The sequence below is a fragment of the Carassius auratus genome, chromosome 27 (assembly GCF_003368295.1).
Source record: "Carassius auratus strain Wakin chromosome 27, ASM336829v1, whole genome shotgun sequence".
In the NCBI taxonomy this organism is placed as follows: Eukaryota; Metazoa; Chordata; class Actinopteri; order Cypriniformes; family Cyprinidae; genus Carassius; species Carassius auratus.
In genome coordinates, this window is record NC_039269.1 from 26,910,110 (window position 1) to 26,934,877 (window position 24,768).

A 24,768-nucleotide genomic window follows, 5' to 3' on the forward strand; every position below is an offset into this window, starting at 1 on the left:
TATGAGTAACCAAAATAGCCCTTCACACCATAAAAAAGACTTCATGCATAATGCAGGACTTCTAATTATACACAAGCCCTGAAATACACCCTGACTCTTTTTTTGACATTTCTATGTCTAACTATTCTCAGCTGCTCATGAAAAAGGTGATGAAGATAAAATATGTGATCTTACAACATATAAACATCATAAAGTGATTATTGTCATAATTCATAAATGGCAATCTATTGGCATCGGCAATGCACAGGACTGTGAACTACTCTGAAATTGTAAGCCTGTAGAATGTGTGATGTCTTTTATTTCATTAAATCATAGCCATTTAAGGTTTAAATTTGATCAAAGTGACTTTTAAGTACCTATGGGAACCCTGTCAGATTTGAGATCAGCACATGTGATTTAATTAATCCAATGGAGACTGTGGCAGCTGTACCTTTAGCAGTGGTGTCAGTCAGCACCAGATCCTCGTAGCCCTGCTCAATGACACGGATGCTGAATTCGGGACGCCCCTCATGCTCTTCCACAGAGCAGACGTACCGGCAGCGCTTCTGGCCGTGCCGCATGCTCCAGTAGAGCCGGCTCGCCTCGTAGCCAGGTGGAAAGATGGCCGTGGACGAATGAAACGTGGACAGCAGGGCAGGTGGAAGCTGACCCATTGCATGGAAAAGCAAACTGCCCACTCGGAAAGTATGGCCGCGTTCAGGCTGCTGCACGGCCGTTGCTAACTGTCTCAGCTCATCGCGCTGCACAAACACGCGGCGGAACACGGAGAAGCAGCGAAGTTGGTGTTCTAAGTGCAACCCAGCGGCGGCGCCAGAACCTCGCGGACGGTGCTGGTGGCACAGCATTGTTTTATCCTTGAAAAAAGTACAGCCGGCCTGCAAGGCGCACGTGAAGTGGTAGATGTTGAGGCAGCGCAGCCGATGGCAGCCACTGGTGGCACCCAAGCGCTGACAGAACGCACAAACCACCGTTTGTCCTCGCTGGCGCGCCAGTTCCACGTTGATTAGGGCACCGGCTTGTGTCTCATAGACCTCAGAGGACCAGAGGGCACAGTTGAGGTGCACCCAGGTGTCCAAGTCCAGGTTTAGCAGCCTGGCTGGGCCATCCGTCATCCCATCGCCTATCTGTTGGCAGAAACAGCAGCGACGCATGTCTCGAGTGGTTGAGCACGGTCGCAGAGATGAGTTGAGCTGCTGCAAAAGCTCCTCAACTTCTGACTCCGATGTTTGGGTGCCAACTTTTGGTATCGTAATGTGTACCGTCCATTTTCGCCAGCGCAGGCCTTTCCACCGTTTGCCGTGATGCCATGGTTTGTCTTCCATGTGGCTCTGGGAACACGGTTTAAGTTGTACCGTCACTTTAAGATGACTTTCTGATATGCTTTCAGGTTTGGACTCCATCTTGATCGCTGTGTGAAGGTTCGGAGAGGGAGGGGACGGTTTGGGCTGGAGTTGGGCCAGGCAGTGGACGTCTAGCGAGGACATGTTGTTGCTGTACTGGTGCTGGACTTTAGAGGGACACTGTTGCAAAGCACTTTCAGGAAGTAGAGCAACAGATGCCTGGAAATGCAACACACAAACGTGCAAAAATCATGATGCGTAATTGTCCATCAGGCAAATAAAAACAACCACGCTGTCTGTATATGGATTGTGACAGAGAAAACAAACCTTGGTGTCAGCGTTCCCATTGGACTGAGAGGATGATGAGTGCAGAATGAGACAGCTATGACTGCAGAACACCAAACCAGCATCCGAACATAACTGAGACTTTTGGGAGAAATCAGAAGAGGACAACAGGTTTAAAAGGGCTTGTTTTTTCTTTCTTTAATTGCCTCTGAAATGACTTTCCTGCTGTCAACTATGCAGTCTAGGGGTGGGCGATAGGTCCAAAGTATTATATCGTAATATTTTCAGGTAGGATCATGTTCCATGATCTCATGACGATTATTTTTAACATTGGTCTTTAAGACTATTTTGGAAGTTAATAATAAGTGGGCCCTGCAACTAATACAAGTAAATAGTTCTCAGACTCATTGAAGCAAAGTAAACAGCCAGAGCAAAAAAATAAGAGACAATAAACAGCACTTTAAAAATGTCAAGCAAGTATTCAGGGAAGAAATACTACAGAAACTGAATGCAGGGCTCGACGTTAAGAACTGCCTGATGGCTTGGGGCCAGTGTGAAGGACGCTCGGGACAGCAGACGGATTTGTCACTTGCCCGTTTGGGCCATTGTAGTCACCAAAGTTTATGATTTGCATGTGTTTTTAAGCCTTGTTAATTTAAAAGTTCAAGTGATTATAAAAGTATTCAGGCGCGAAAGACATCTCCATTAACTACTTGCGCAATGTGTTCTGTTCCGTGCTTACACACAAACTATTAAATTCTATATGTATGTGTTTCTGAGGGGAACCAGTTGTTTTCAGAAAAGTTTTCATGGTGTTTTCTTTTCAGCTTGCTTCTGTATAACGCATTTAAATTAGTGTTAATTTGTGCAGCGCTGTGGTGTTTAACAGTGGTAACCATGGAAACGCTGTATTATTGCTGTTAAGTGCCACCTGCTGGCAGAGAGGGTTAAATTGCATCTTTTTCATCCCGTCTGCTGTTTCTGTTTTGTGCAATGATTTATGCAGCATAATTTTACAAAACTATAGTCAGACCATTCTGTTTTTGCTTCAGAATTTGAAATTATACAGTCCAATATAAATGAAAGATTGCACATTTTTGTTTTGATCGATTCATGATTAAAATGCAGTGGTTGCCTCTAATCTCAAATGGCTTTGAAAAATAAAGGTGCAGAGTGAAGAATTTGCAAATGTTATTTTATGTCAAATAAAATGCTGCCACTTTAAGACCTAACGTACTTAAAAAAAAAAATGGCCCTGCACGAACAAATATAATCTATTACATCTGTTTCTAACAAATTTAATATGAATAGTCGGTGTTGAATGTGCCATTAAATTAAGATCTTCTCATGTTGCGCCGTATTTTATTTTCAGGCATTTTTACAGTGTTGCTCATTTTAACCAATCACAGTTAAAATGCAATGGCAAAACAGAAGCGTTCAGATAAGTCCTTGCTGAAACTCATGAGTTTTGTTGAGCGTGTGCGTGTTCTCTGACTGAATTCCGCACTCTTGCGAATTCCCTCGTCATAAACAACAAAACGCAGATCTATGTACAAAGTGAGATTCATTTCACAGTTTATATAGCTTTAGTGATTATAACGATCGTTTTGTTATTTGAGAAAATCAGTGAAACAATAACTATAAGAATAACTTGAATCTTGAATTTTGAAAGTGCTTAAACTGGCGATAGATCAATGTTAGTGATAATGTCACTCTCTATATGTTTTATTCACTGTTTGAATAATCGTGGAAAGGAAACATTACATAATTATACACTTCTGACATTATTATTAAATTGTGATCTTGTTAAACACAAAGTATGTCCCATAAAAAAAAGTAAACAGTCATAAATGCCAGAATACAAAATTAGTTATTTTATACATTTAATTTTTTGCATATTTTCTAGTATAAGAGTACCTACATTTCACATGCAAATATGTCAGATATTTCTAATTAGAATGGGTTTCAAATGACTTTTAAAAACAAAATAACATATTCATACCTGTGCTTTGCCCTGCTCATCTTTGGTAATTTTCCTCACGCCACTGCCAAGGACAACCACTTTACAGTGTTGACACCATTGTTGCTTTGGTCCTGGGCCTTCCTGTCCCTTCTTATCCCGCTCTCTACCACCAACAAGACCTGAAAAATATCCACAGTTATCAATAGAAAAGGTTACTCCTACCAGCTCTGATTAGAGTAAAAACGCCAATTACACAACGATACTAGAGCTGTGTCATTTCCCTGTGATGAATGCAATCTAATCTTGTATTGAGGCTTTTAATGTGATTCAGTACATTCATTAAGTGAGTATCTGACACAGATGAGCAGACTTCAACAGGATAGAGTTCAGGCCAAGATCACTACTGTGTTTAAGTAGCTTTACAAAATCAATCAATCTCCATCAGCATCTCAGCCAGACACAGACACATTATTGCACAGTTAACAAGTGATGGATGTACAATTCCTGATTGCTATCCTATCATTGTATTTGTGTTAACAGGCTGAATGCAACGGTCTACCATTCAGGCTAATTGTGTTTGCACCATAAAATGTATTTATGTATTTAGTCGTTCATTCATTCACCTACTCATTTTGGTCCCATTATTGTCAGATATAATGTAACAAAAGTACTTTATATATTATATATAACAATTTTTAAATGTATATACTCATTTAAAATTAAAATAAATTAAAATGATGGGGTCAGTAAGGTTTTTGGAAGAAATAACAATTTTATTCAGCAAGAATGCATTAATTTGATCAAATGCAACAGTAAACACACTCATAATGTTACAAAAACTATTCTTTTGAACTTTTTATTTATCAAAGAGCTCTGCTAAAATCCTGCTTAAAATCATTTCCACAACGGTCTTCAACACTATTAATAAGGAATGTTTCTTGAGCAGCAACTGGTATAAAAATGATTTCTGAAGGATCATGTGACACTGGTGACTGGAGTAATGATGCTGAGATTTCAGGTTTGATCACAGGAATAAAGAACAGTTTAAAAGATATATTTAAATAGAAAATAAACCATTCAAATAGTTATAATACTTCACAATATTACTGTTTGAACAAAACAAAAAAAAGACATGTATTTGGCCCAAACCTCTGTTAGAAAGAATACTGATAGGCAAGCGTTCCTCACTTTTGTTGTGGTTGTGTTGTAGCTGCGGAGGTGCTTGCTGTGTGGCTCTCAGTCCGTTCGGCTCATGAAGGGCAGAGGTCAGGTGCTGTGGATCCACTGAGGTCTTGATGGCCCCAATAGTTCCTCCCGGGCCACTGCTGACCTCGTAGCTGCTGGGGATCTTCACACGGATCAGGTCAGCAATGGCTGCAACAACGTCAGTGATGTTCTGAAACACCACAGCGGAGAACGAGAAGGGTTTAGATATTATTTCACACATTAGCTATGCTTGTTGACTCTAGCATCACGGTTTCTATTGCTCATACTTTTTTCTTCAGACAATGTAACGATATAATTATTTAATATTTAATTTCGTGTACGCTCATTCTGTAGCAGGGAACTGAATGTGCTTCATGTTCTTGTGCTGTCAATCAAGACAAATCCTCTGCAGTCGTGCTAAAACTGACTGATTAAAAAAAGATTTTGTTTCTCACCCCAGCAGCTGCGGGCTTCAGCGTGATGGCGATGGACACCAGCCCGGAGTTGGAGCCGTTTTGCACTGATGCAAATGGAGAGCCGAAGAACACTGATGAAGGCTCCGTCTTGACCTCTCGTAACCTGACCTCTGAGCCTACAACACAAGTGGAATGAACGAAACGGATTACCAAAAAAAAATGGAACATTTATAATGTAAGTGTAGGTACAAACTGAAGGAGTTAGATACCTTTGCCCCTAAAGACAGGAAACATTGGAATTACTGGAGACAGGGCTGGAGAAGGAGGTTCCTCCTTGACCAATGAGAGATCAGGATAGCGGCTGACCTCCATGCCAACGACACTCTCTGGGGAAGAAGACGGGACGAAGCTGTCTGGGGTGTCTCTGTCTTCACATTGCTCCTGTCCCCTGTTTGTACAAGATAAATACATTTTTACACGTTAGCTGAGAAGTTGAAAAATAGATGAATGGTTAGAAAACACATTTCAGCCAAGCACTGTCCAACTGATATTTTATTTTATATTACATTTATGCACATACTATAGGGATTCAAAGCGGAGTTCAAAAGGGTTTCATCTGTGTTCAAGCATTTGCTCTGGAATAAAGGTCTGAACAAGGCCTTGATCATCCTTCAAATGGATTGTAGAGTAAAGATGATTATTATTATTTTATTAATATTGACAGTAATGACATTTTTCAGTTTTAGACAACAGAGCTAGGTTTGATTTTGTCCTTGAACACAAGTTATTTAGCAATCAATTCAGTTTGAATTTATAAAAACTAAACAAACAATGTTTGATCATGATTGTTATTTATTCACTTTTTAACGCCATGCCAGCATCAAGGCTATTTTGATGGCTATTAACAAAAGATGTTTCAGATAAACACTAGACTTCTAAAATACATTCAGATGATACATATTTAAATAAATCAGTTAGACAATAATGTTTGATAGTAACACCTCACTACTTTAAAAATCATCATGTAAAACAAAGTGTATAAATTTAGTTATATATTTTCTGTATTATAGAGGGAAGTAAAAAATTCTGTGTAGGAGATAAGCTAAAAGTAGAGAAATCATAACTTTAAATGTTCCCAAATCTGAGGACAAAAGTAAATATATTAGGCCTATATCCTTTGAAAGTAGAATAATTAGCTACAAAATCATCCTCGAGTACAGAAAGCTTCCCCTCACTGAGGAATCAACCCTTTATTTTAAGGAAATAATTCAGAGGTCCTTTCAGACCTCTCAGAAACCTGACTTCTCATGTAAAGCTACTGCACGCCTCATACCTAATGCTAAGACTCTTTCATAATATTTAAAGTGATGCTAATATTTACTAGCATCATAAAAATTACTTTAATTCTTAAAAAAGGGGGGAGGGTTATGTGCACTACTGTTCAAAAGTATTCGGTTTTCTATATTTTTTATTCAATGAAAAAAAAAAATAATAATAATATTGTGAAATATTGTAAATAAATGCTTTTTGTTCTAATATATATATTAAAATAGTATTTATTCATGTGATGGCAAAGCTTAATTTTCATTAGCCATTCATTCATTCGCTCTAGTACCTCTAGAACTTAGCAAAATTGCAAATGTAACTCTACTCTGTTAATGAACATACACATCTGAAGGTCACAGAAACATCAGTGGGAAGTGCAATCCCAGTTCTTGTTATGGGTCCACTGACCTGAGCTCCTCCTGGTTGTTGTGAGGCGGGGTGGGGAGAGAAGCCGGCACATTCACAGTTTTGGGCCCCTGAGCCAGAGCTCGAGCCAGCAGCTCCTCCTCAGCCTTAAACTGCAGCGGTCGAGAAAGCAGCCCTTTGGTGACTGTTGAAACACAACAATTATTATCATTAGTGTCCACCGTCCAACATTTTGGTTTTGGGCTATTGATATAAATCGCTCACCGTCATGGCTAACAATGACGCCCCCTTTGCTGGCCAGCTCCTCTGTTGTGGCAAAGCCATTGAGCATCTTCTGGCGCGCCACTGGAGGAGGAGTCGGGGGAAGAGAGGCGGGAGGCGTGGGGGGGTTGCTCAAATTATTCTGCTGTAGAGAGATACAAATTCGAGTGAGCATCTGTGTGTCTCATTCATAAAACCTAATAAGTGGAGTTTACTGCTGATGTCATGAGACTTGATGGAAGTCACAAAAAAGCTTCAGCGGCAAATGTACCGTCACAGAGCGTTTTATTAGCTGCTCTTAATTACCTTGTAAATCAGCTGGGAGTAATAGTCAGAGACACCGTCCAATGAGGCGCTCCCAAATGAGCCCGAGAGACGGCTCTCCCCATCCAGCTGTCCGCCCCCATAGGGCACGAAATGGGCAAAGTTCACCCCCACCAGAGGCTCCATTAGGGGCAAGAGAGAAAGCTGCTGGTGCAGTGGAACAATGAGACACAAAGAGTGACATATGGGAAACGTGAGAGGAAGGTCATGCTTAGAAGAGTGTTGAAATTTGAGTGTAATTAAGAAACCTGTCAGAAAACTGACAACTTCTGATGTGATGAGCATAAGGTATGAGATACACCTTATGCTAAGACTCTTTATCATTTTTTATTTCACAGTGATGACATTTACTATTATAATAAATGACACAATATAACTGAATGAAAACAAATTTTAAATATGATAATAAAATAGTATTAATATTGATTTGATTAATTTAGTATTTAGCTAAACTTAACCAAAAATGGGTGCAATCTCAAAAGTACAGAAACAATTACTTGGCATACAATTTTGTAATACTTACAAATACAATAAGGTAGCAGTAAAAGTAGAGTATTTTGAGTAATAATCTGAGTAAAGCTGTACTGTGAAATATCATCACAGTTTAAAATGACTGTTTTATATCTGATTATATTTCCCTGTATTACTAAAGCTGTATTTTCAGCATCATTACTCCAGTCTTCGGTGTCACATGATCCTTCAGAAATAACTCTAATATGCTGATTTGCTGCCCAAAAACATTTCTTCTTATTATCGAAATTATTCAATATTTAAATATTTTTTACATTTATTGTCACTTTAAAACAATTTAATGTGTCCTTGCTAAGTAAAAGTATTCATTCCTAACTATAAGTTCAACAAAAAATAACAACAACAACTGTTTAATTCCTAAAAACTTCTTGACAGAGAAATCTTCGGTCAGGAGCATTTTAAAACTGCTGTCGACCCCAGATTCCTCAATCATAGAGGTCATTATTATCTACACCAGTGACTTTCTTTTATGTGATGAGCGTTCCTAATGTTTCACAGCACTATCCTCCTCTGGCCAGTGATTTCTACTGTGATGATACACAAGACATGAGTTGCTTTGGCACAGTCTCTCCTGTCTGTAATCATGTCTGTGATTAAAAGCAGAACATGCTTGACTCATTCTCATACTGCAGGACAAAGTGGCTATGACAAACATTCATACCAGACTACTGTGTCTGTGCATAACAAGAAATAGTTTTAGCAATGCAACAAGAGTATGATTTCAAACATTGAGTGGATTTGCTGATAGGTCTTCAATTACGGTACCTTTCTTAATTAGCATTTAGCCTTATACCTCAATAAAAATATCTTAACATCCTCGAAAGAAAGTTTAATTGCTAAACGATTTATTCTTTTTTAAAGAAAGAAATTAATATTCTTACTTAGCAAGGATGCATTCAATTGATAAAAAGTAAAACAAATAATAAATGCTTTTCTTTTGAAATTTCTACTCTGCAAAAAAACAGTTTTCACAGAAATATTAAGCAGTATAAGATTTTTTCAATGTTAATAATAATAATAAAAAGAAGAAGAAGAAGAAGAAATGTTTCTTGAGCAGCACAATGATTTCTGAAGGATCTTGTGACACTGAAGACTGGAGTAATATTCAGCTTTGCCATAAAACTATAACATGTTTAAACAGAAAACTGTTATTTTGACTCGTAATAATATAGTAATGCTAAATGAAAAGCAGTAAAATATTACTCAGAAGACCACATTTATGGTTTGGTGTTTATGAAGAGATTTTTAAGCCCTACTGACAGGTGTGGAAGTACATACGACTGACCTAGACTGAAAATAAAAAGGATTTTTATTGTACCTGTTTTAACTGGGTCATTACTGGCTCAGTAGAGGAATACACTGCTTGATTGTCTTCATCCTCTTTCTTTCTCTTTTTACAGCGGGGAGCGGGTCTGTCTCCACTCTTGGGTGCCCTCTTGTTCCTCTGTTTCTTCTTGCCCTCTGGAAGTAATGGTCCAGGGAAATCAGGGTGGTTTGAATCCGAGAATGTCTGTGGGGAAGGAAAAATGACACGGTCAAAACAAGAGCTCAAAATGTTTTAAGATGACATTATCTCCTGACTCCCTCACCCCAGTGCTGTCCATGGAGCTCTGCCGCAGAAAAGCTTTGCAGTCCATGGATCCCTCTTCCTCTGACCTCAAACTGTCTTCAGACCTCTGGTGGGGCAGTGCGGGAGGTGGAGTCCTCTTATTCTTTAGGAGGTGTTTGAGGAGTTCATTCCCAGCTTCTCCTTTCGAGCTGCTGGCTGGACTTTGGCTCGCAGGATGAAGCAACATTCCCTCCCTCTCTCCCTCTACCTTGACCATGCCTAGTCCCATTTCCATCTCCATTCCTTTGTGCCCATGGCAGTCACTCGCCTCCACCTTCTCCAATTTGATGTTGGACAGGATCCTGTCATGCATCTCCTGTTGGGTCATGGCTATCTCTGGGCCTCCACCGCAGCTGCCTTCAGAAAGCTGGCGCTCAAGCTCAGAGTGGGGCTGGCTGCTCATGGAGCCTGGTGTAGACGATCCAGGCTGGGACGTTTCGCAGAACTCATGGTCACCGAAGACCATTTGGTTCCTTGTCGGTGTGGAAGATGTATCTGAGACGCAGGGTGTTAACGGGGCTGTCAGGTCTGAGCGAGGTGTGGAAGGAGCTTTCAGCGACTCGCAATCATCATCTTTCTTCTTCTTGCGGTTCCTTTTCTTCTTTCCTTTCTCCTCTGGAATGATGTTGGAGTACAGCTGGATCAGTGATGGACCAGGACCTGGAAAGTTTGGAGGCAAGGGCATGGGACCCTCCATTGGGAACTGATGCCTTTGAATTGGATTCTGAGGCATCATGTTTGGCCCAGGATATCTCTGAGGTCTAGCTTGTGCCTGGGCAAAGTTAGGCCCATGGGGTACTAGGTTCTCGGAAACAAACCCCGGTCCCATTTCCTGAGGGAACGGACCGTTACCCATCATTGGTCTGGATGGTCCGCCAATGAACCCTGGTTGCATGCCTTGCTGCTGTGGAAATGGCGGACCTTGCATCTGCTGCTGCATTCTGGGTGGCTGCATGAAGTCCTGCGGTAGCTCCTGGTTGTAAAAAGGCATTTGTGACAAGGCCCTCATTGTTCCATCTTGGCAGTTAGGGACTTGCTGTTGCTCCATGCAGTGTTTCACATGCTGTCTTTCCACTTCCTTCATAAGCTGCACTCTTTGCCTCTCCTGTTGCTCCCGTAGCCGCTCCTTGCGCTCACGCTCCTGGAAGCTTTCACTAAATGGGTTGGTATCGTCGAAATTTACGTGAGGAGACTCGCCACCTGCCTGCCCCTGACTGGGCCTTGCCACTGCTGGCTGCGTAGGCTGTGCCTGCACTACTTGAGCAGGCATTACTCCTGGCATTTGAGGTGCTCCACTGGGAGCAGGTGCACCAGGGTGCCAACCTGCTGTGTTGGTCACACTAGTTGCATCTGGTTGGCCAGAGTGGAGACGAATGGGCATCATGGGACCCATCATAGGTTGGTTCATTGGGGGCCCAACTGGCATCATGCCAACATGAGGCTGCATTGGTGGCATTCCATGCATCATTGCAGGCTGCATGCTACCTTGTTGCTGCTGTTTAACCCTATACTCCTCTATCAGCTCTGCATGCTCCTTCTGCTGTTTGCGAATCTGGAAAAAGCACAGAAAAAATTGGACTGAAACATTTACAACTACCTGTATTTTCCATTCATTTAAACATGTCCTTGACAATTACAAGAAATGTCCCTAAGTTTGAGAGAATATGCCCTTGACTTTCTAATATATAGTAGTGTATTATTATTTTTTTTAATCATTTTAATCACTTTCAAAGTGTTTTTTTGTAATCTGATTAACAACTGACAGCAAGTCAGAATCCACCTGACTTTGAAAAACTTGAGCATTTAAATTAGCTGAAGACAACTGCAGCAAACACTTATATTAAACAGATGGCTATATTCCATTGGTCTGGACACTAGTATAGTTATTGTTATAGTGTGCATGGGCTTTAAATCAAATGATAAGGTGCTTTGTTTTCAATTATGAAAGTATATGTGTATTTTTATTCAATTTTCAATGCAATTTTAATTATTTTCTAGATTATTTTATAAACTGAGGATTGTTTTATTAGTTTTATTTTTCAGAAAGAGACCAGGGACATCATCTGTAAATGAAGTGGCTCATGAAGATAAAACCATGAATGAATGATATTATGTGTGTGCTTTACCTGTTCCAGCTGTTTCTGCACCACCCCCTGTTGCTCTGTCACATGTTTCAGCTGCTCTGCGTCCTCCTCAGGAAACTCCCGTCCTGCTTTCTTGGCAGTTCTCTGCTTGGCAGATAGGGCTTTTTTAGACTTTCTATGGGCCCCAATCTGCTCCTCCAAAAACTTCTGCTGCATCTGAAGCAGCTGCTGGGTTTCCCTGAGCCAGTCTTCATACTGAACCTTCTGTGCATCATCTTGATGGGGAAAAAGTTGGAATTAATAATTACTGGCATACATAATACATTTTTGTGGTTAAGTGTAAAATGACAATTTAAATATGTTAAGTAAATGCTTATTTTGGAATTACATTACACATTATACACGTCTTCATATTCAGATTCTGTTTGTTTCATAACTGGATGAGTAACACCAATGTGGACTGTTTTACTTGATATCAACAATTATTAAAGACTTACGGGAAAATCCTTGTCCACAATTTGGGGGATTGGGTCGTGTCATGTGAGGAGCAAGTTTGCCATCCTAAATGAGAAATTAACAGAACATTGAGACAATCTGAAATTACTACACTCATACTGGTAGGTAAACGAACATCAAATTAGCCAAAATATTTAAAAAAAACACGCAAGAGGTGTAGGCATTTAAATTCAGCTGAATTTTGTGCAGAGTTCTACACACATTTAGATTCCATGTGTGCCTGCTGTTAAGAAGAAATCTGAAGAGTCTCACCTGTCCAGCCAACTGCACCGGAGCTATACCTCCATCAGGGCTTGGTAGTGCCTGCCCTGTCTGGACACTAATTGAGATTTTGTGAAGAAAGCCATTAATGAAAAAGCTCATACACTGAAATAAATCTAATAATATTTCAGTCTAATTAAAACGAGACCATTAACTCACTTGTTCATGACCATAGGAGACATTCCCATGTTGTTTTGGACCACCATTTTATTGATCCCTTTCAATGCGACCATCTTTGCCTTCATTATGGGGTCTGTGATAGCATCAAAATCTGAATAAATAAATGATAAAAATATGCAAATTTAAGTAAATTATAGTCAAGTACACATTTTGCCACATGCAAAACAGAGAAAGGCCTACAAGGAAGAACAGAATTACATCTTGTTATATTAACTACCCCTTACCTATGTTGGGGAAGAATGAATCATTGGGACGCTGTCTTATCATTGCTTGCATTTGCTTCTGCTGCTGCTGCTCCTGTCTCTCCTGATCCAGGAGGTCTTGGAGAAGGAGTGGTTGCTCCTCCAGAAGCAGTGGTCTGATCTGATTGCCTTGCTGTGACAGCATTGCCTGTTGAGCAAGAATACTGTGTTGTTCCCCTGAGAGTACAGCATCCTTTTGATCCAAACCAAATATATGGCTTTGTTGTTGTTCCTGAATGGAGCCTGGTACTTCTAATGCACTTTCACCATGAGAAGACACCACTGATTGGTCAATACTGAGGCCAGTATCCATCTCCTGCACTGAGAAGTTTCCTTGCCCCAGCATAGTGCTACTGAGTGACACTGTAGCTTCCTCACTTTGTGGGTTGCCTTGTGCTGATAAGTGTTCCTGCTTCTGTGATTCACCTTCTGGTGGTACACTGACCAGCATGCTTGAAAGCAATGGCGTAGTATCTGGCTGAATTCCAGACTTTGGAGCCTGTAAACTGGCATCAATATCACTTTCAAAGCCAGCTTGATTAACGGCAGGACTATTATTTACCTGATTCTTACAAGATGTGTCTTGGGACAAGCAATCTTTAATTCCATTTTTGCAATCCTCCTCTGTTTTCAAGGAAACCAACATCTGATCTTGAGGAATGTCTGGACTGATGTGACCTTGAGACTGAGCAGTTTTGTCTACTACTGTTGACGTCGAGCATGATGATGATGATGAGCCATCAAAACTATCAGTCTTTTTCTCAGCTTTTGTCTTTTGGAAATCAGACGTCTCAGTGTGGTCTTCTATTGGATCACTGAGATCTAGGTCCTCATTAAGATCTAAATCAGCATCAGCATAGGCAATTATATCAAATTTCCCAGATGTTAAGAAGTCATCTAGATGCAGGTCATTCGTTTCAAGATCCAAGTCCTTTCCATCATCTGTATCAAGATTTAAGTTCTCTAAATCAGCATCCACAAAGTCCTTCACCTCAACATCCTCAAGGTCCTTGACAGCAGATTCATCAGTATCGATTTTCTCCTCAGGTACTTCATTTGTGGATAAAGGGACCTCAATATTTTGGACAACAGATGTAGCAGCAATACTTGTGAGTAAGGGAGCACTGAGAGTCTCACTAGAAGCAGGTTGGCTTATAGACCTCGTTAGGGGGATTTGTGGATGTCCAGCTCTCAACGGAATATTAGCTTGTTGTAAATTCCCCAAGCTGAGAGATGCCTGCATCTGTGTATTAGCTACCTGAGACTGATTAATAGCTGTATCCATTGGCCTTGGAACTTGATTGAAGGGGAATCCCATTTCTTGGCCACCCATGAAACCTGGGGGTCGTTGCTGTGAGGTCAATTCCATTCGATTTCCCTGCATATTAGGAGCTCCAAAGGGAAACCGAAGTCTGCTATCTGGCGCCCTGTGTCTCAGTTCAATGAAAGGCTGCCCCATGATGTTGTGCTGTTGCACATGCATGCCACGAGAAGGTAAATGTGGGGTTACTAAGGGGTTGCCTCCTATTGACTTCCCCAAGTCCATAGACATAGATCGTCTCATATGTGGATGAGCTTCAATTATTGGGTCGTGCATCTGATTCGGTCTTGGAGCTCTTATAGGACCTTGGACATTAGGAGTGAGAGGCATCCTAAAATCAACAAAATAATAACATTAGTCCCTACATTTTATATAATGATTTGAAGAACAGAAATTCACCCACCTTGGCCCAAGCTGCCTTATATTTGAGTCAGCATCCACAGGAAACTGTGGTCTAGGAAACTGGCCTTCAGGGAAATGCCCCTGTTGATCTCCTGGGAATGGCCCATGGAATCTTTGAGGGGTTCTCACAGCTCCTGGTCCAGGATATGGTGGTGGTGGGCGATTAAAAATTTCACTCTGTTGGCCTGTAGACTCCTGACTCCAGTGTTGAGGGGTACCCGGAGGCATGGTCAGAAGATGATCCTGTACACACTTATCTTGACGTATGGCACTCTTCTGCTGTTGCTGTTTGAGTATCAGCTCTCGAATACGCAGACGCTGTAAACAAATTAACATTGTATTAATAAGTGTTGTACAAGTTATATATTGTAACTAATATGATGTACTTCATGAGCAAATAAACCATCTTAAATATAGTAGCAACGAAATAAAACCACACCTGTCTGAGTCTTTCCTCAGCTTCTGCCAGAGGTACCGTTTGAGCTTCAGTGCTGGGCTGGCCCATGAGGTGGGAACTCATACATTGTACCAAACCTTGTTGTTCTTTATTTTCTCCACATTGAAGATGTGGGAGCATGGTGGCCTGCTCAAAAGGGTCATGAATGGGAGTCTGATTGGGTCGACTGGATATCGGCTGAGATATGGTTTCATCTGCCATACTCAAATGTTTAAGGGTCTGAGGTCCATGTTTTGTTGGACTGGCAAAAGTGTCTTGCATTAAGACTTGAGGAGGAGAGAATGGATCTTGACTGGCCATGGGCCCAGGTACCAATCCCTGTCCTACTCCTCCAGGATGAGGTGTTTGTGAGGGATGTGCACATGAATCATTAGGTAATGGCTGGGATCTTCCCAATGACTGTGCGTGAGGATCAGGCACTACAGGGCGTTGCAGTCCAGGGGGTTGACTAAAAGGATCAGGAGTCCTTTGGTGACTTGGAGACTTGGGGAACCGGTCTGTCATTCCTGAGCGTGGGGTCCCAGGGGGTTGAGCATAAGGGTCCATTGACATAGGGGACATTATGTGGTTTTGGGTCTGCAGTTGAGCCTGCTGAGATGGTTGATTCATCATGGCCGGATGACGAGATGCAGGCTGCTGAGAGTAAGGTTCAGGGTCATGTGGTCTAGGTGTGCCTGGCATTCTAGCGTATGGGTTAGAAAATGGAGATGGGGCAAAAGGGTCACTTGAAGGTCTTGGTGTAGCAGACTGTTGTCCATAGGGATCACACTGGGAATAGTCTGGCCGAGGGGTGGAAGGGGCTCGAGCATATGGGTTACAGGAAGGCTGGCGTGCCATTGGCCCAGGTTGAGAAAAAGGGAATGTTTGGGGCTGTCGTGAAAGCCTCTGATTTGCATAGCCGTCTCCTACTGCAGGACGAGGAGTGAGCGGAGGCTGTGCATAAGGATCATTCTGTTGATTCTGGGAAAATGATTCAGAAGAACGAGGGGGCATCATTGTTCTTTCGAATGGATCCCCACTTGCTCTCCGTGCATGCATGCCTGCATATTGTTCCTGAGCCTGAGGGGGAGGCATAGGGGTTTTAAAGACCTGGACGGACCCTGATTCATTGCTGCCTGGGATAGGAGTGAGTAATGGACGAGCATATGGGTCTGAGAGTATCATCCTGCCCTGGGGCATCCTCTGGTAAGCTTCCTTTCTGACAGACACCCTAGAGAATGGATCATGGCCTGGGGAGCCAATAAGATGCCTCCCTTCCACTGTCTGACTTGCTCTGGGAGGGCACATAGGTTTGAGAAAAGGGTCTGTAGCTCCTGCTGGTCTTGGGGTGTCTGGGGGCTTGGCATAAGGGTCATTACATATGGATGTTGGAGAGCCAATCGGCTCTGAAAGACCTCTGGGAGATTTCCCTGATTCTGAGTTACGGCGTGGAGTTCCCTGCCCAGTTGGTGGTGGTCTGGGTGTGCCTACCATTTTGGTGTAGGGATCCCAGGGTGAGGATGGTCTGGAGCCAGAGGAGCTTGGGGAGAACATCTGAGGGCTCTGTGGCTGAGATCCTGAAGATGGGGGTGGTGGATGAGGGCGCAAAAAGACGTCATCTGGGGAACACGATGTGGGCGTGCCAGGCAGCTGTGCCTTTGAAACCCCATTTTTTGAACTGGGCTGCTTTGGAGACATGTTCTCACTGTTGGAGTGCCCAGATACTGGACTCTTCTGGTGATCAGAAGAGTCATACTCAGATTGGCTGATTGATGGAAGTTGTTGCTGCTGCTGCTGAAGTTGTTCATTCTTCACCTGCTCAAGTTTCTGTGTAGCTTCGATCTTAGCTTGCTGCTTATTTTTCTGTCTCATTTGCTTCAACAGAAAGGGAAAAAATATATAATAATTAAATTCATTGAATGAAATTCATTGAATAATAATACATCAGGCTAACATAAATATAAATTCTTTATTTTAGAGTTTAAAACCATTTTTATGTCTTTTGACAAACTTAAAGGGTTACTCCTCCAGAAAAGTATGAAAGAGTTATTCGGAATTGTCCATCTGCCATCAGTGGATCAATCTTTATAATATGAAGTGACAAGTATACTTTTTGTATGCGAAGAAAATAAAAATAAAAATTTGTCTCCTCTGTGTCTGTCCACATCACCGTAGTGCCATTTTGGGGAACAACCCCTAATCGCAAACTGCGTACGCTATTCTGTGTCAGCCGCGGCACAAGGATACACAAGGTTTTCTATATGTACTTGCGCTTTGATTTGAACGAAAACAGTGCATCCGTACAGCGCGACTGACACAGAAAAGTGTAAGCTGCTTGCGTTCAGCGGGTATTCTCCAAAAAGAGGATAGACACAGAGGAGATGAATTGTCGAATAAAGTCGTTATTTTTGTTTTCTTCGCATACAAAAAGTATTCTTGTTGCTTCATAATATTAAGATTGATCCACTGATGGCAGATGGACTATTCTGACGATGTCATAATACTTTTCTGGACCATGACAGTGTAATTTACTTAGCAGTCAATGGGTCAGTCACAAGCCTCCCGGTTTTCATCCAAAATATCTTAAATTGTGTTCCGAAGATGAACAAAGCTTTTACAAGTTTGAAAACGACATAGGATAAGTGACTAATGACAAAATTTTCATTTTGGGGTGGAGTATCCCTTTAATTACGAGTTCTATGCATGAAGAAAATTATAATAATAATAAAAAAAAAAAATCCTTTCTGCCCTCTCAAGTAAAGAAATATGCTTTAGTAGAGTTTTTATTCTGAAGGCTGCTCATGCAAACATTTCAACATTAAAAACTGTAGCACAAAATGCAGTTGTGACTAGGGCTGTGACGATAATCGCATTACCGCGGTAATGATATGCCAGCCGTGGTGTTGAGGTCATAACCTTCATCACCACACTTTTTTTGCATGTTATTTGCAGGAGGAAGCTAGAGGTCTGCATTCCCGCAGTTTCCACAGGACAGCCACGAGAATGCAAAAAAAGTCAAGTGATGACGGTTATGACCTCAACACTGCGGGCGGCATCTTATTACCAAGGTAACATGAACAGATTTTTTTGCGACGTGGGATTAAATTCCCGAATAAAACAAGGTAGCAATCGGTAACTCTGCTGTAATTTGAACAGGAGTGGGGGGTCTAACAATATCCCATTCCCGGCGTCCATTCAGAACAGCATATCTGCATATATATGCATTCTTTATGCACGGACTGTTACCCAAAAAACAATGTCTAAAGAAATAGGAATCGAAGTTAAGCACAACTCACCAGAACTAAGCAATGTTGGGGCATGTTGAGCTCGGCTTGTTCTTTCTGCAGCTTTCTCAGGTTGTTATTCTTTTAATAATTTATTGTAAAAAGAATGGGTTACAAACAATGAAAAACACTGTTGCATATTTCCTATTAAACTCAAAAGATATAAAAAAAACAACAAAGTTAAAGAAATAAATATTATTTTATGTTAATATTGTTAATATAATTTGCTGTTTTAATAATAAAAAAGACTGCTTTCTTATTATTCATTTGCATGTTCATTTTCAAGCTGCATGCATTCTTGATCAAAAGTCATTGAAGATTTACGCGGCAGGGGGTGGATGTGATAAACCGCCAAACCGCGTGATTTGTTGCTTCTTCACCGCGTTAAGAAAAAAATCCCATACCGTCACAGCCCTAGTTGTGACACATCTGTTACACGTTTATTGCTTTTAATGCAACTCTTCTATTATTCTGCAAACTTGTTTCCACCACCAGACCAAACATGCATTAAAATAATTCTCATTGAAAAATAGAACTTGTCTCAGTTTAACAAATCAAGTCAAAGATATAGAAATGCCATTTATATCATTTATTTGACAAAACCAAAACAATTCTGGCCATCAATAAGTAATTTAGCTCTTTTCCAAACAAATGTCTATAGAGACTTACCTGTCTATACTTCCATTCTTGTTCATGCTCTGATTCCTTGTGCTTCAGAGGATCTTTGAACAGTAATTCCGGGTCCAGTGGTGGAATAGCAGGATCAAACACTTCTAAAGGCTGCTCTGGCTGAGGTGGCTGCCGCTTAATGGTCTCGTTGGACATCTGAACTTTGTTAATGCGCAGGGCTGCTCTGTTATCTCTGGCCTTTTGCTGTGAATGGCAGAGTGGTTGTGCAGTGTTGATATCAAAGAAAGACCATTGAAATTCAAAGGTTACATACATTTGCTAAAATTACATGGTTTTTAGACTAATTGTCTAAAAGCGTTTTCTATTTCACGTCAAGGTAATGTTGCCTTCAATCATATCTTTTGAAATGTATTTATCTCTTAGACCGTAATGAGCTCCTTGGATCCAATTTATTCTTTTGATTTGACCAACACTCAAGGGGTCCCTATAAGCCCTATTTGGATGGGACTAGTTTTCTAAACTACCTTTGAGTTTTGATTCTTATCACCTGACGTCTGTGATTTTCATGTACCAATTCAGATGGGACTACCAGCTCTGTGTTGTACATTTGGACGTCGCAGAGATCACGTGCTCTAAAAGCGTGCATTGCTTATAGACATTTGGATTTATTACCATAGTATAAACACAGTTTTACTACAAATGCCACGGTGAAGTTAAATGGCTTGTATAGCAAAACCATGGTTAATGTGTGGTTACCCCAAATAGGGCTTAAGCTGATATATTCTGTTTATTGGTGGCCTGATGCTGGTCTAACGGGTAGACCAGCATAGCCATATTATTCACCAGGAAAATTTAGCAGATGAAGTCGTTTGACAAGCCAGCACACCATTACATATGCTGGTGATGATGATAAACTCAGTGTATTGGAGCAGATTCTGTGTAACTTACCACATATGGAGCCCGGTCCTGTGAACTTGCTTTTCTCCAGAGTTTTGCAATTTGTTTGACTCGTGTTGACCAATCTGCAAAGTTATAACATAAAAATAAAAGTATCTATTAGAAGTATAACATTGAGGGATATTAAGAAGAGATTGTGTCCGTTAAGGTTAACATGTAAATCTAAATATACCATATTAACTTTCTTAATTGCATCAATATTTAAAATGTCAGATTTCACACTAAGGATAACCCATGCAGATCTCAGGGATCAAGGTTTTTTTTTTTTTTTACTGGGATCTCCTCAGTCCAATCCTTATTTTACCTAATTTTACATCAGCTGTCATGCAGGTGACATGCAGTGTGTGTATTATGTTGACACTTGTATGCGTGTTCAGCCATCATTAAAACCAAAAAGAAGAAGAAACCAGTGAGTTCTGTTCTACTGTGTCACACACGTTTGAGCTTTTGTGTCCAATGCATTTAATGTGCCCTTTTGCAACGATCACATATTAATTTATCATTTACTTTTATCTGCGGTCAGACTATCTTAAATGTCATTGCCATAACGTCTTGCTATGTGTTGTGTCTTGCTTCCGATTTGACTGGCAAGACTGGCATTCTGACACAGCAAGTTTCATGCTTTCTAACCGTATCTCCACTTTTTAATCTTTATGTTGCAATTATTATGCATGTATAAAATTTACATCAGAAGCCCCATGTTCTATCAATGTCTTTGTAACAGTATCTGCAAATATATACATAGAGAGAGTATAACTTTTACTCTCTGCATAACTCTGTATACACTGGATTTATTTTTATAACATCCGTATTTCATACTTAATATAGTAAAATGGATTCCTAAAAGCAAGTCTGTAGGAATGGTAACATATAGTACTTTACTGATTTTCAAAAGTGTATATGACTGATCATTTTAAAATCCCTTAGCTGACCTGGGTATTCCTCCTTGAGGTTTGGGAAGTTGACATTAGTGTACAGGACTGGTGCGACAGTGGCAAGTTCTCCGAGCGTCTCTTCTTTCTCCCACTTCAGAGTGCTCTTCTGTGCTGTGGACATGGAGTCTCCCTCCACCTCAGAGACAGCGGCTGGAGCAGACGCCGAAGCCGAAGCCGAAGCCGAGCCTGTAGCGGACCACGGACCAGCAGTCTCCTGCACTATCAGATTGAACTTCCTGTCCCTGTGAAGCAGATATAATAAATGTCATCTAGAAATACTGATTTAATCAAATCTTTTCACCCACTGAACAAGAAGAGACTAAAACCAATGTAGTCTGTTCATTTATCTCTCTAATCAATATTGCAATTTAGATGAGCGTGTGCATATTTATGAAGAAAGATCAAGGCTGACCTTAGATTGTCTGAGAAAGGCATGCGCTGCATTGATGGGATATTTCGAGCCATATCAGGCCCTGCCCCAGGAGCAATTTGGGACTGTGAAAACTGCTGTTTGGGTTCCATCAAACCATTCGTCACTGGCATTCGTGAAGACATCCCTGCACAAAAACATACCAATACAACTGAGCAATCACAGTGAATGTTATTCAGTTTGATTCAACGGAGAGCGCAAAACCTCCGTCTGTAAAAACAAACAAAAATGTGTGTACAGTACTGCGCTTAAGGGATGAGTCAAAATGCCACAGACGCCATCGACTGAGCTTTTACAAAACCCAGAGCATTCCAGAAAGCAGAAATGTGTGATTTTTGAAGAATGTGCAAATGCACAAATACCATCAACAACGAATTACAATAATAATAATGTCAGAACAGGTTTCTTGAACGTTGTTGCCCCTGTCTGTCAAACAGAAAGTCTCAACCAAAACTCCCAAAATCATCTTCTTTAATGATGTCATGCAGGTAGTGGAGTACAACATTTTCATAATCAGTCAATTCAAGACTGAATTAATGTCAGACTATTTCACTATTTTGTTCTTCCCTGTTTGATTCAGTCGTAGGATTCCTATTACATCACTCTCCACAATGCTTTTATTCTTCTGACAATCTAAAAGAATCGTACATATAACAAAAAGAGAGATACACTCTGATTGTACTGCATCTTTGCTTGTTTATTTTGCTCAATAGTATGATCTATGTCCACATGTAATACAAACAAGAACTATACTTCCACAACTTTCCATTGTGGTTTGTGAATATTTGTTGGAAATATGGATTCAGGCATCACTGAATCACTGAACTATGCTGGTAATGATGGAGCTTGCAACCACAGTTGGCTAACTATGCTTTTGGGAAACCCACCCTTGGTAGAGACGCTCAAATAGTGCACCATGCTTTTGGAAGTAAACATATGAATGCTACACATACAGTTGTGCATTAAAACCAGCATGGGAGTATTTTATGCATTTATCCAAAACGACTTACAGTGCATTCAGGCTAACAGTTTTTACCTAACATGTGTTCCTTGGGAATCGAACCCACAACCTTGCACTGCTAACGCAATGCTCCACCACTTGAGCCACAGGAGCACTATTAACACTAGTATTTTAACATGGAAAATATGAAAGACATCATACAAATGTTACGAACGAAAGACAATTTCTTATTTTCCTAAACAAACCTGAGTTGGGTTGAGAGGGATGGAAACCAGGGCCTGCGGGACCTTGCAGGGTTTGGGCTCCCTGGATCTGTTGAGGCATGTGATGAGTTTGGCTGGTGCTGGGGCTCAGGACAGCTGTGAAGAGATCCTCCACATCCTTCCCACCAAGCTCTGGAAGGAATGGGTCAATGCTTACAACATACTGAACAAATGCATTCACTGGCAGTCGGTGCTTTGGGTTTAAAACCTACCGGGTATTTTGTAGAGTCTGCTGAGTATTGATTCTGTAAGGCAGAAAGATTGGGTGTTCACATTTAGATGTTTCAGGAACAAGTATTACTATTCAACAATGCATTCATTTGGGATATACAGACCATCAGTAACCATCTTGTCCAGTTCAGGGCTGAGGATGCCATCCAGTGGCCCCTCGGGCACCTGACGCAGGTGACTTCGGCCCATATGAGCTTGAGAGGCGTCTTCTGTTAAAGGAGCAACATCATGACCTATAGAGACAAATACAGAAAAACACAAGTAATGTCACATCCGTCTCAGTAAACTAAAATTGCAACCCGTGGACTAAGTGTTCTGAGATTGGGTTGATCTTTAACACTTTCCCTGCCATTGACCGAATATTTTTTTTTTCCCTGTGTTTTCACTATTATACGGTACAAGGCGTTATTAAACATCATCTGAGTACTGAATGTTTGGACCAAAATACAATAAAAAAGCAGAAACAAGCGACTGTATATGTAAAATAACTCGACCATAAAGCATTAAACACTTACTGAATGAAAGTCGACAGTTGTTTATGATCTATGATCTATGTTTTGATCATCATTCTGAATCTGATCCAAATGCAGTCTTTCCCAGCTTTTTGTTCAAAATGTTGATTTTTTTTTTTTTTAAAGGAAACTTAACAACATTCAAGTGTTGATAAACAGAATGTATATAGCTAGAATTAAAACAAAAAAAAGCAGAGGCCCTTTTTTCTTTTGACATACTGCATGCTCACAAAACAAAATATTCTGGGGGGACTTGAACATTTTCTGAAATTGATAAAAAATGCTGGCTGGCTTAGTTTTTTTTATTTTTTATACGCTGGCAGGGAACGTGTTAAAAACTGAAAAAACAGCTCACCTAAAAATATATATTATTTATTATTTTATTCACTATCACTATGTTTCAGATCTGTACAGCTCTCGTCTGTTTGTGGACCACCAACGAAAGTCAGTGGGATCCCCAATTTTACAGACAAAGCAGTGTAAATTTTCTTCTGTATTAGCAAGTCATACAGATTTGGAACAACATGAGGGTGAGTATATGATGACACAATAAAAATTTTGGCCGAACTATTCTTTTAACACTGAACAAAAACTAAAAAGCAAAAACCAGACCAGCGCAGGTTGTGGATCTTGTTATATGAGTCATATCTGACACGGAAGAAACTGAATAAATAACCTGTGCTGCAAATAACTCAAATAGAAATACTACGATGTGTTCTGAGGGAGGTCAGACTGCCTCGGCTTCCAAGGCTGCTTTTACAGCAGGGATGAGAGCTCAACATCTTTCACAAATTACTAGGGTTGGTTCCTTTTCATCAAACCAAGGCCTCAGTGGATCTCGGCGGAGCAGTGCCCCATTCTTCACTCATCCATTCACGTAGAGGCCCTGACTGCCGCTCACGGGAGGACAGTCATTCATCTACTCCTTCGGTCTCTAAAACATCTAGAGAAATGTCCTTGACTACATCTATTATCCCAGCGCTGCATTGCTGCATCATTCTCAATATGCTAGGTAATGTAAACTAAATGGACTGCATGATGCATAACGTCTGGATTCAGGCGCAGTGTGCATTGTGGGTGATGTGTCAACAATCGAAAAGTTAAACAAACTTTCCCATAAATCCCAAGCAACAAAAGAAAAAGCAAACAACTTAAACATGATCATGAGCTCTTACCAAATGGTGAAGGAGAGTACTCAAGTTGGAAAGGGCAAAAATCAAGACCTACAAAAAGATCCAAACCAAACACAATGAGGGATCAGCACCATGAAGAGAGAAAGAAAGATTCAACAGATGATTCATACACAATGTAAAATAAAACGAGCTGAGAATGAAAAATGGAAATGCCCAAAAAAGTCATTTGATGAAAAGACAATCAAGACCATCTCTTTTAGATGAATACATTTAGATATAAACTATTTATTCATCGGTTTTAAAGGAAAAGCTAATTAATCTGTGTAATTATTATGTGTGGAAATTTGTGTGCATCAACAATTA

At 40.7% G+C, this 24,768-nt stretch overlaps 1 protein-coding gene across 14 annotated transcripts in view; it reads right to left on the minus strand.

Moving 5' to 3' along the window:
• LOC113046088 (histone-lysine N-methyltransferase 2C-like) overlaps positions 1 to 24,768 on the minus strand; it is a 108,269-nt gene that overhangs the window by 9,179 nt on the left and 74,322 nt on the right. For 7 of the 14 annotated variants that reach the window (XM_026206951.1, XM_026206954.1, XM_026206952.1 and 4 more), the window contains 27 exons: positions 24,448 to 24,495; positions 22,865 to 22,993; positions 22,742 to 22,774; positions 22,512 to 22,661; positions 21,288 to 21,432; positions 20,873 to 21,117; positions 19,932 to 20,005; positions 19,023 to 19,226; positions 18,366 to 18,434; positions 15,073 to 16,950; positions 14,635 to 14,951; positions 12,893 to 14,562; positions 12,648 to 12,759; positions 12,480 to 12,546; positions 12,209 to 12,272; positions 11,754 to 11,986; positions 9,608 to 11,179; positions 9,337 to 9,528; positions 7,470 to 7,634; positions 7,167 to 7,308; positions 6,945 to 7,086; positions 5,480 to 5,658; positions 5,250 to 5,386; positions 4,738 to 4,984; positions 3,628 to 3,767; positions 1,668 to 1,769; positions 431 to 1,559 (listed from right to left, as the gene is read on the minus strand). In XM_026206951.1, coding sequence (XP_026062736.1) covers positions 431 to 1,559; positions 1,668 to 1,769; positions 3,628 to 3,767; positions 4,738 to 4,984; positions 5,250 to 5,386; positions 5,480 to 5,658; positions 6,945 to 7,086; positions 7,167 to 7,308; positions 7,470 to 7,634; positions 9,337 to 9,528; positions 9,608 to 11,179; positions 11,754 to 11,986; positions 12,209 to 12,272; positions 12,480 to 12,546; positions 12,648 to 12,759; positions 12,893 to 14,562; positions 14,635 to 14,951; positions 15,073 to 16,950; positions 18,366 to 18,434; positions 19,023 to 19,226; positions 19,932 to 20,005; positions 20,873 to 21,117; positions 21,288 to 21,432; positions 22,512 to 22,661; positions 22,742 to 22,774; positions 22,865 to 22,993; positions 24,448 to 24,495 — 9,585 coding nt within the window. The remainder of the gene's footprint in view (positions 1 to 430; positions 1,560 to 1,667; positions 1,770 to 3,627; positions 3,768 to 4,737; positions 4,985 to 5,249; positions 5,387 to 5,479; positions 5,659 to 6,944; positions 7,087 to 7,166; positions 7,309 to 7,469; positions 7,635 to 9,336; positions 9,529 to 9,607; positions 11,180 to 11,753; positions 11,987 to 12,208; positions 12,273 to 12,479; positions 12,547 to 12,647; positions 12,760 to 12,892; positions 14,563 to 14,634; positions 14,952 to 15,072; positions 16,951 to 18,365; positions 18,435 to 19,022; positions 19,227 to 19,931; positions 20,006 to 20,872; positions 21,118 to 21,287; positions 21,433 to 22,511; positions 22,662 to 22,741; positions 22,775 to 22,864; positions 22,994 to 24,447; positions 24,496 to 24,768) is intronic. The other 7 variants (XM_026206956.1, XM_026206948.1, XM_026206946.1 and 4 more) reach the window with 6 other exon arrangements.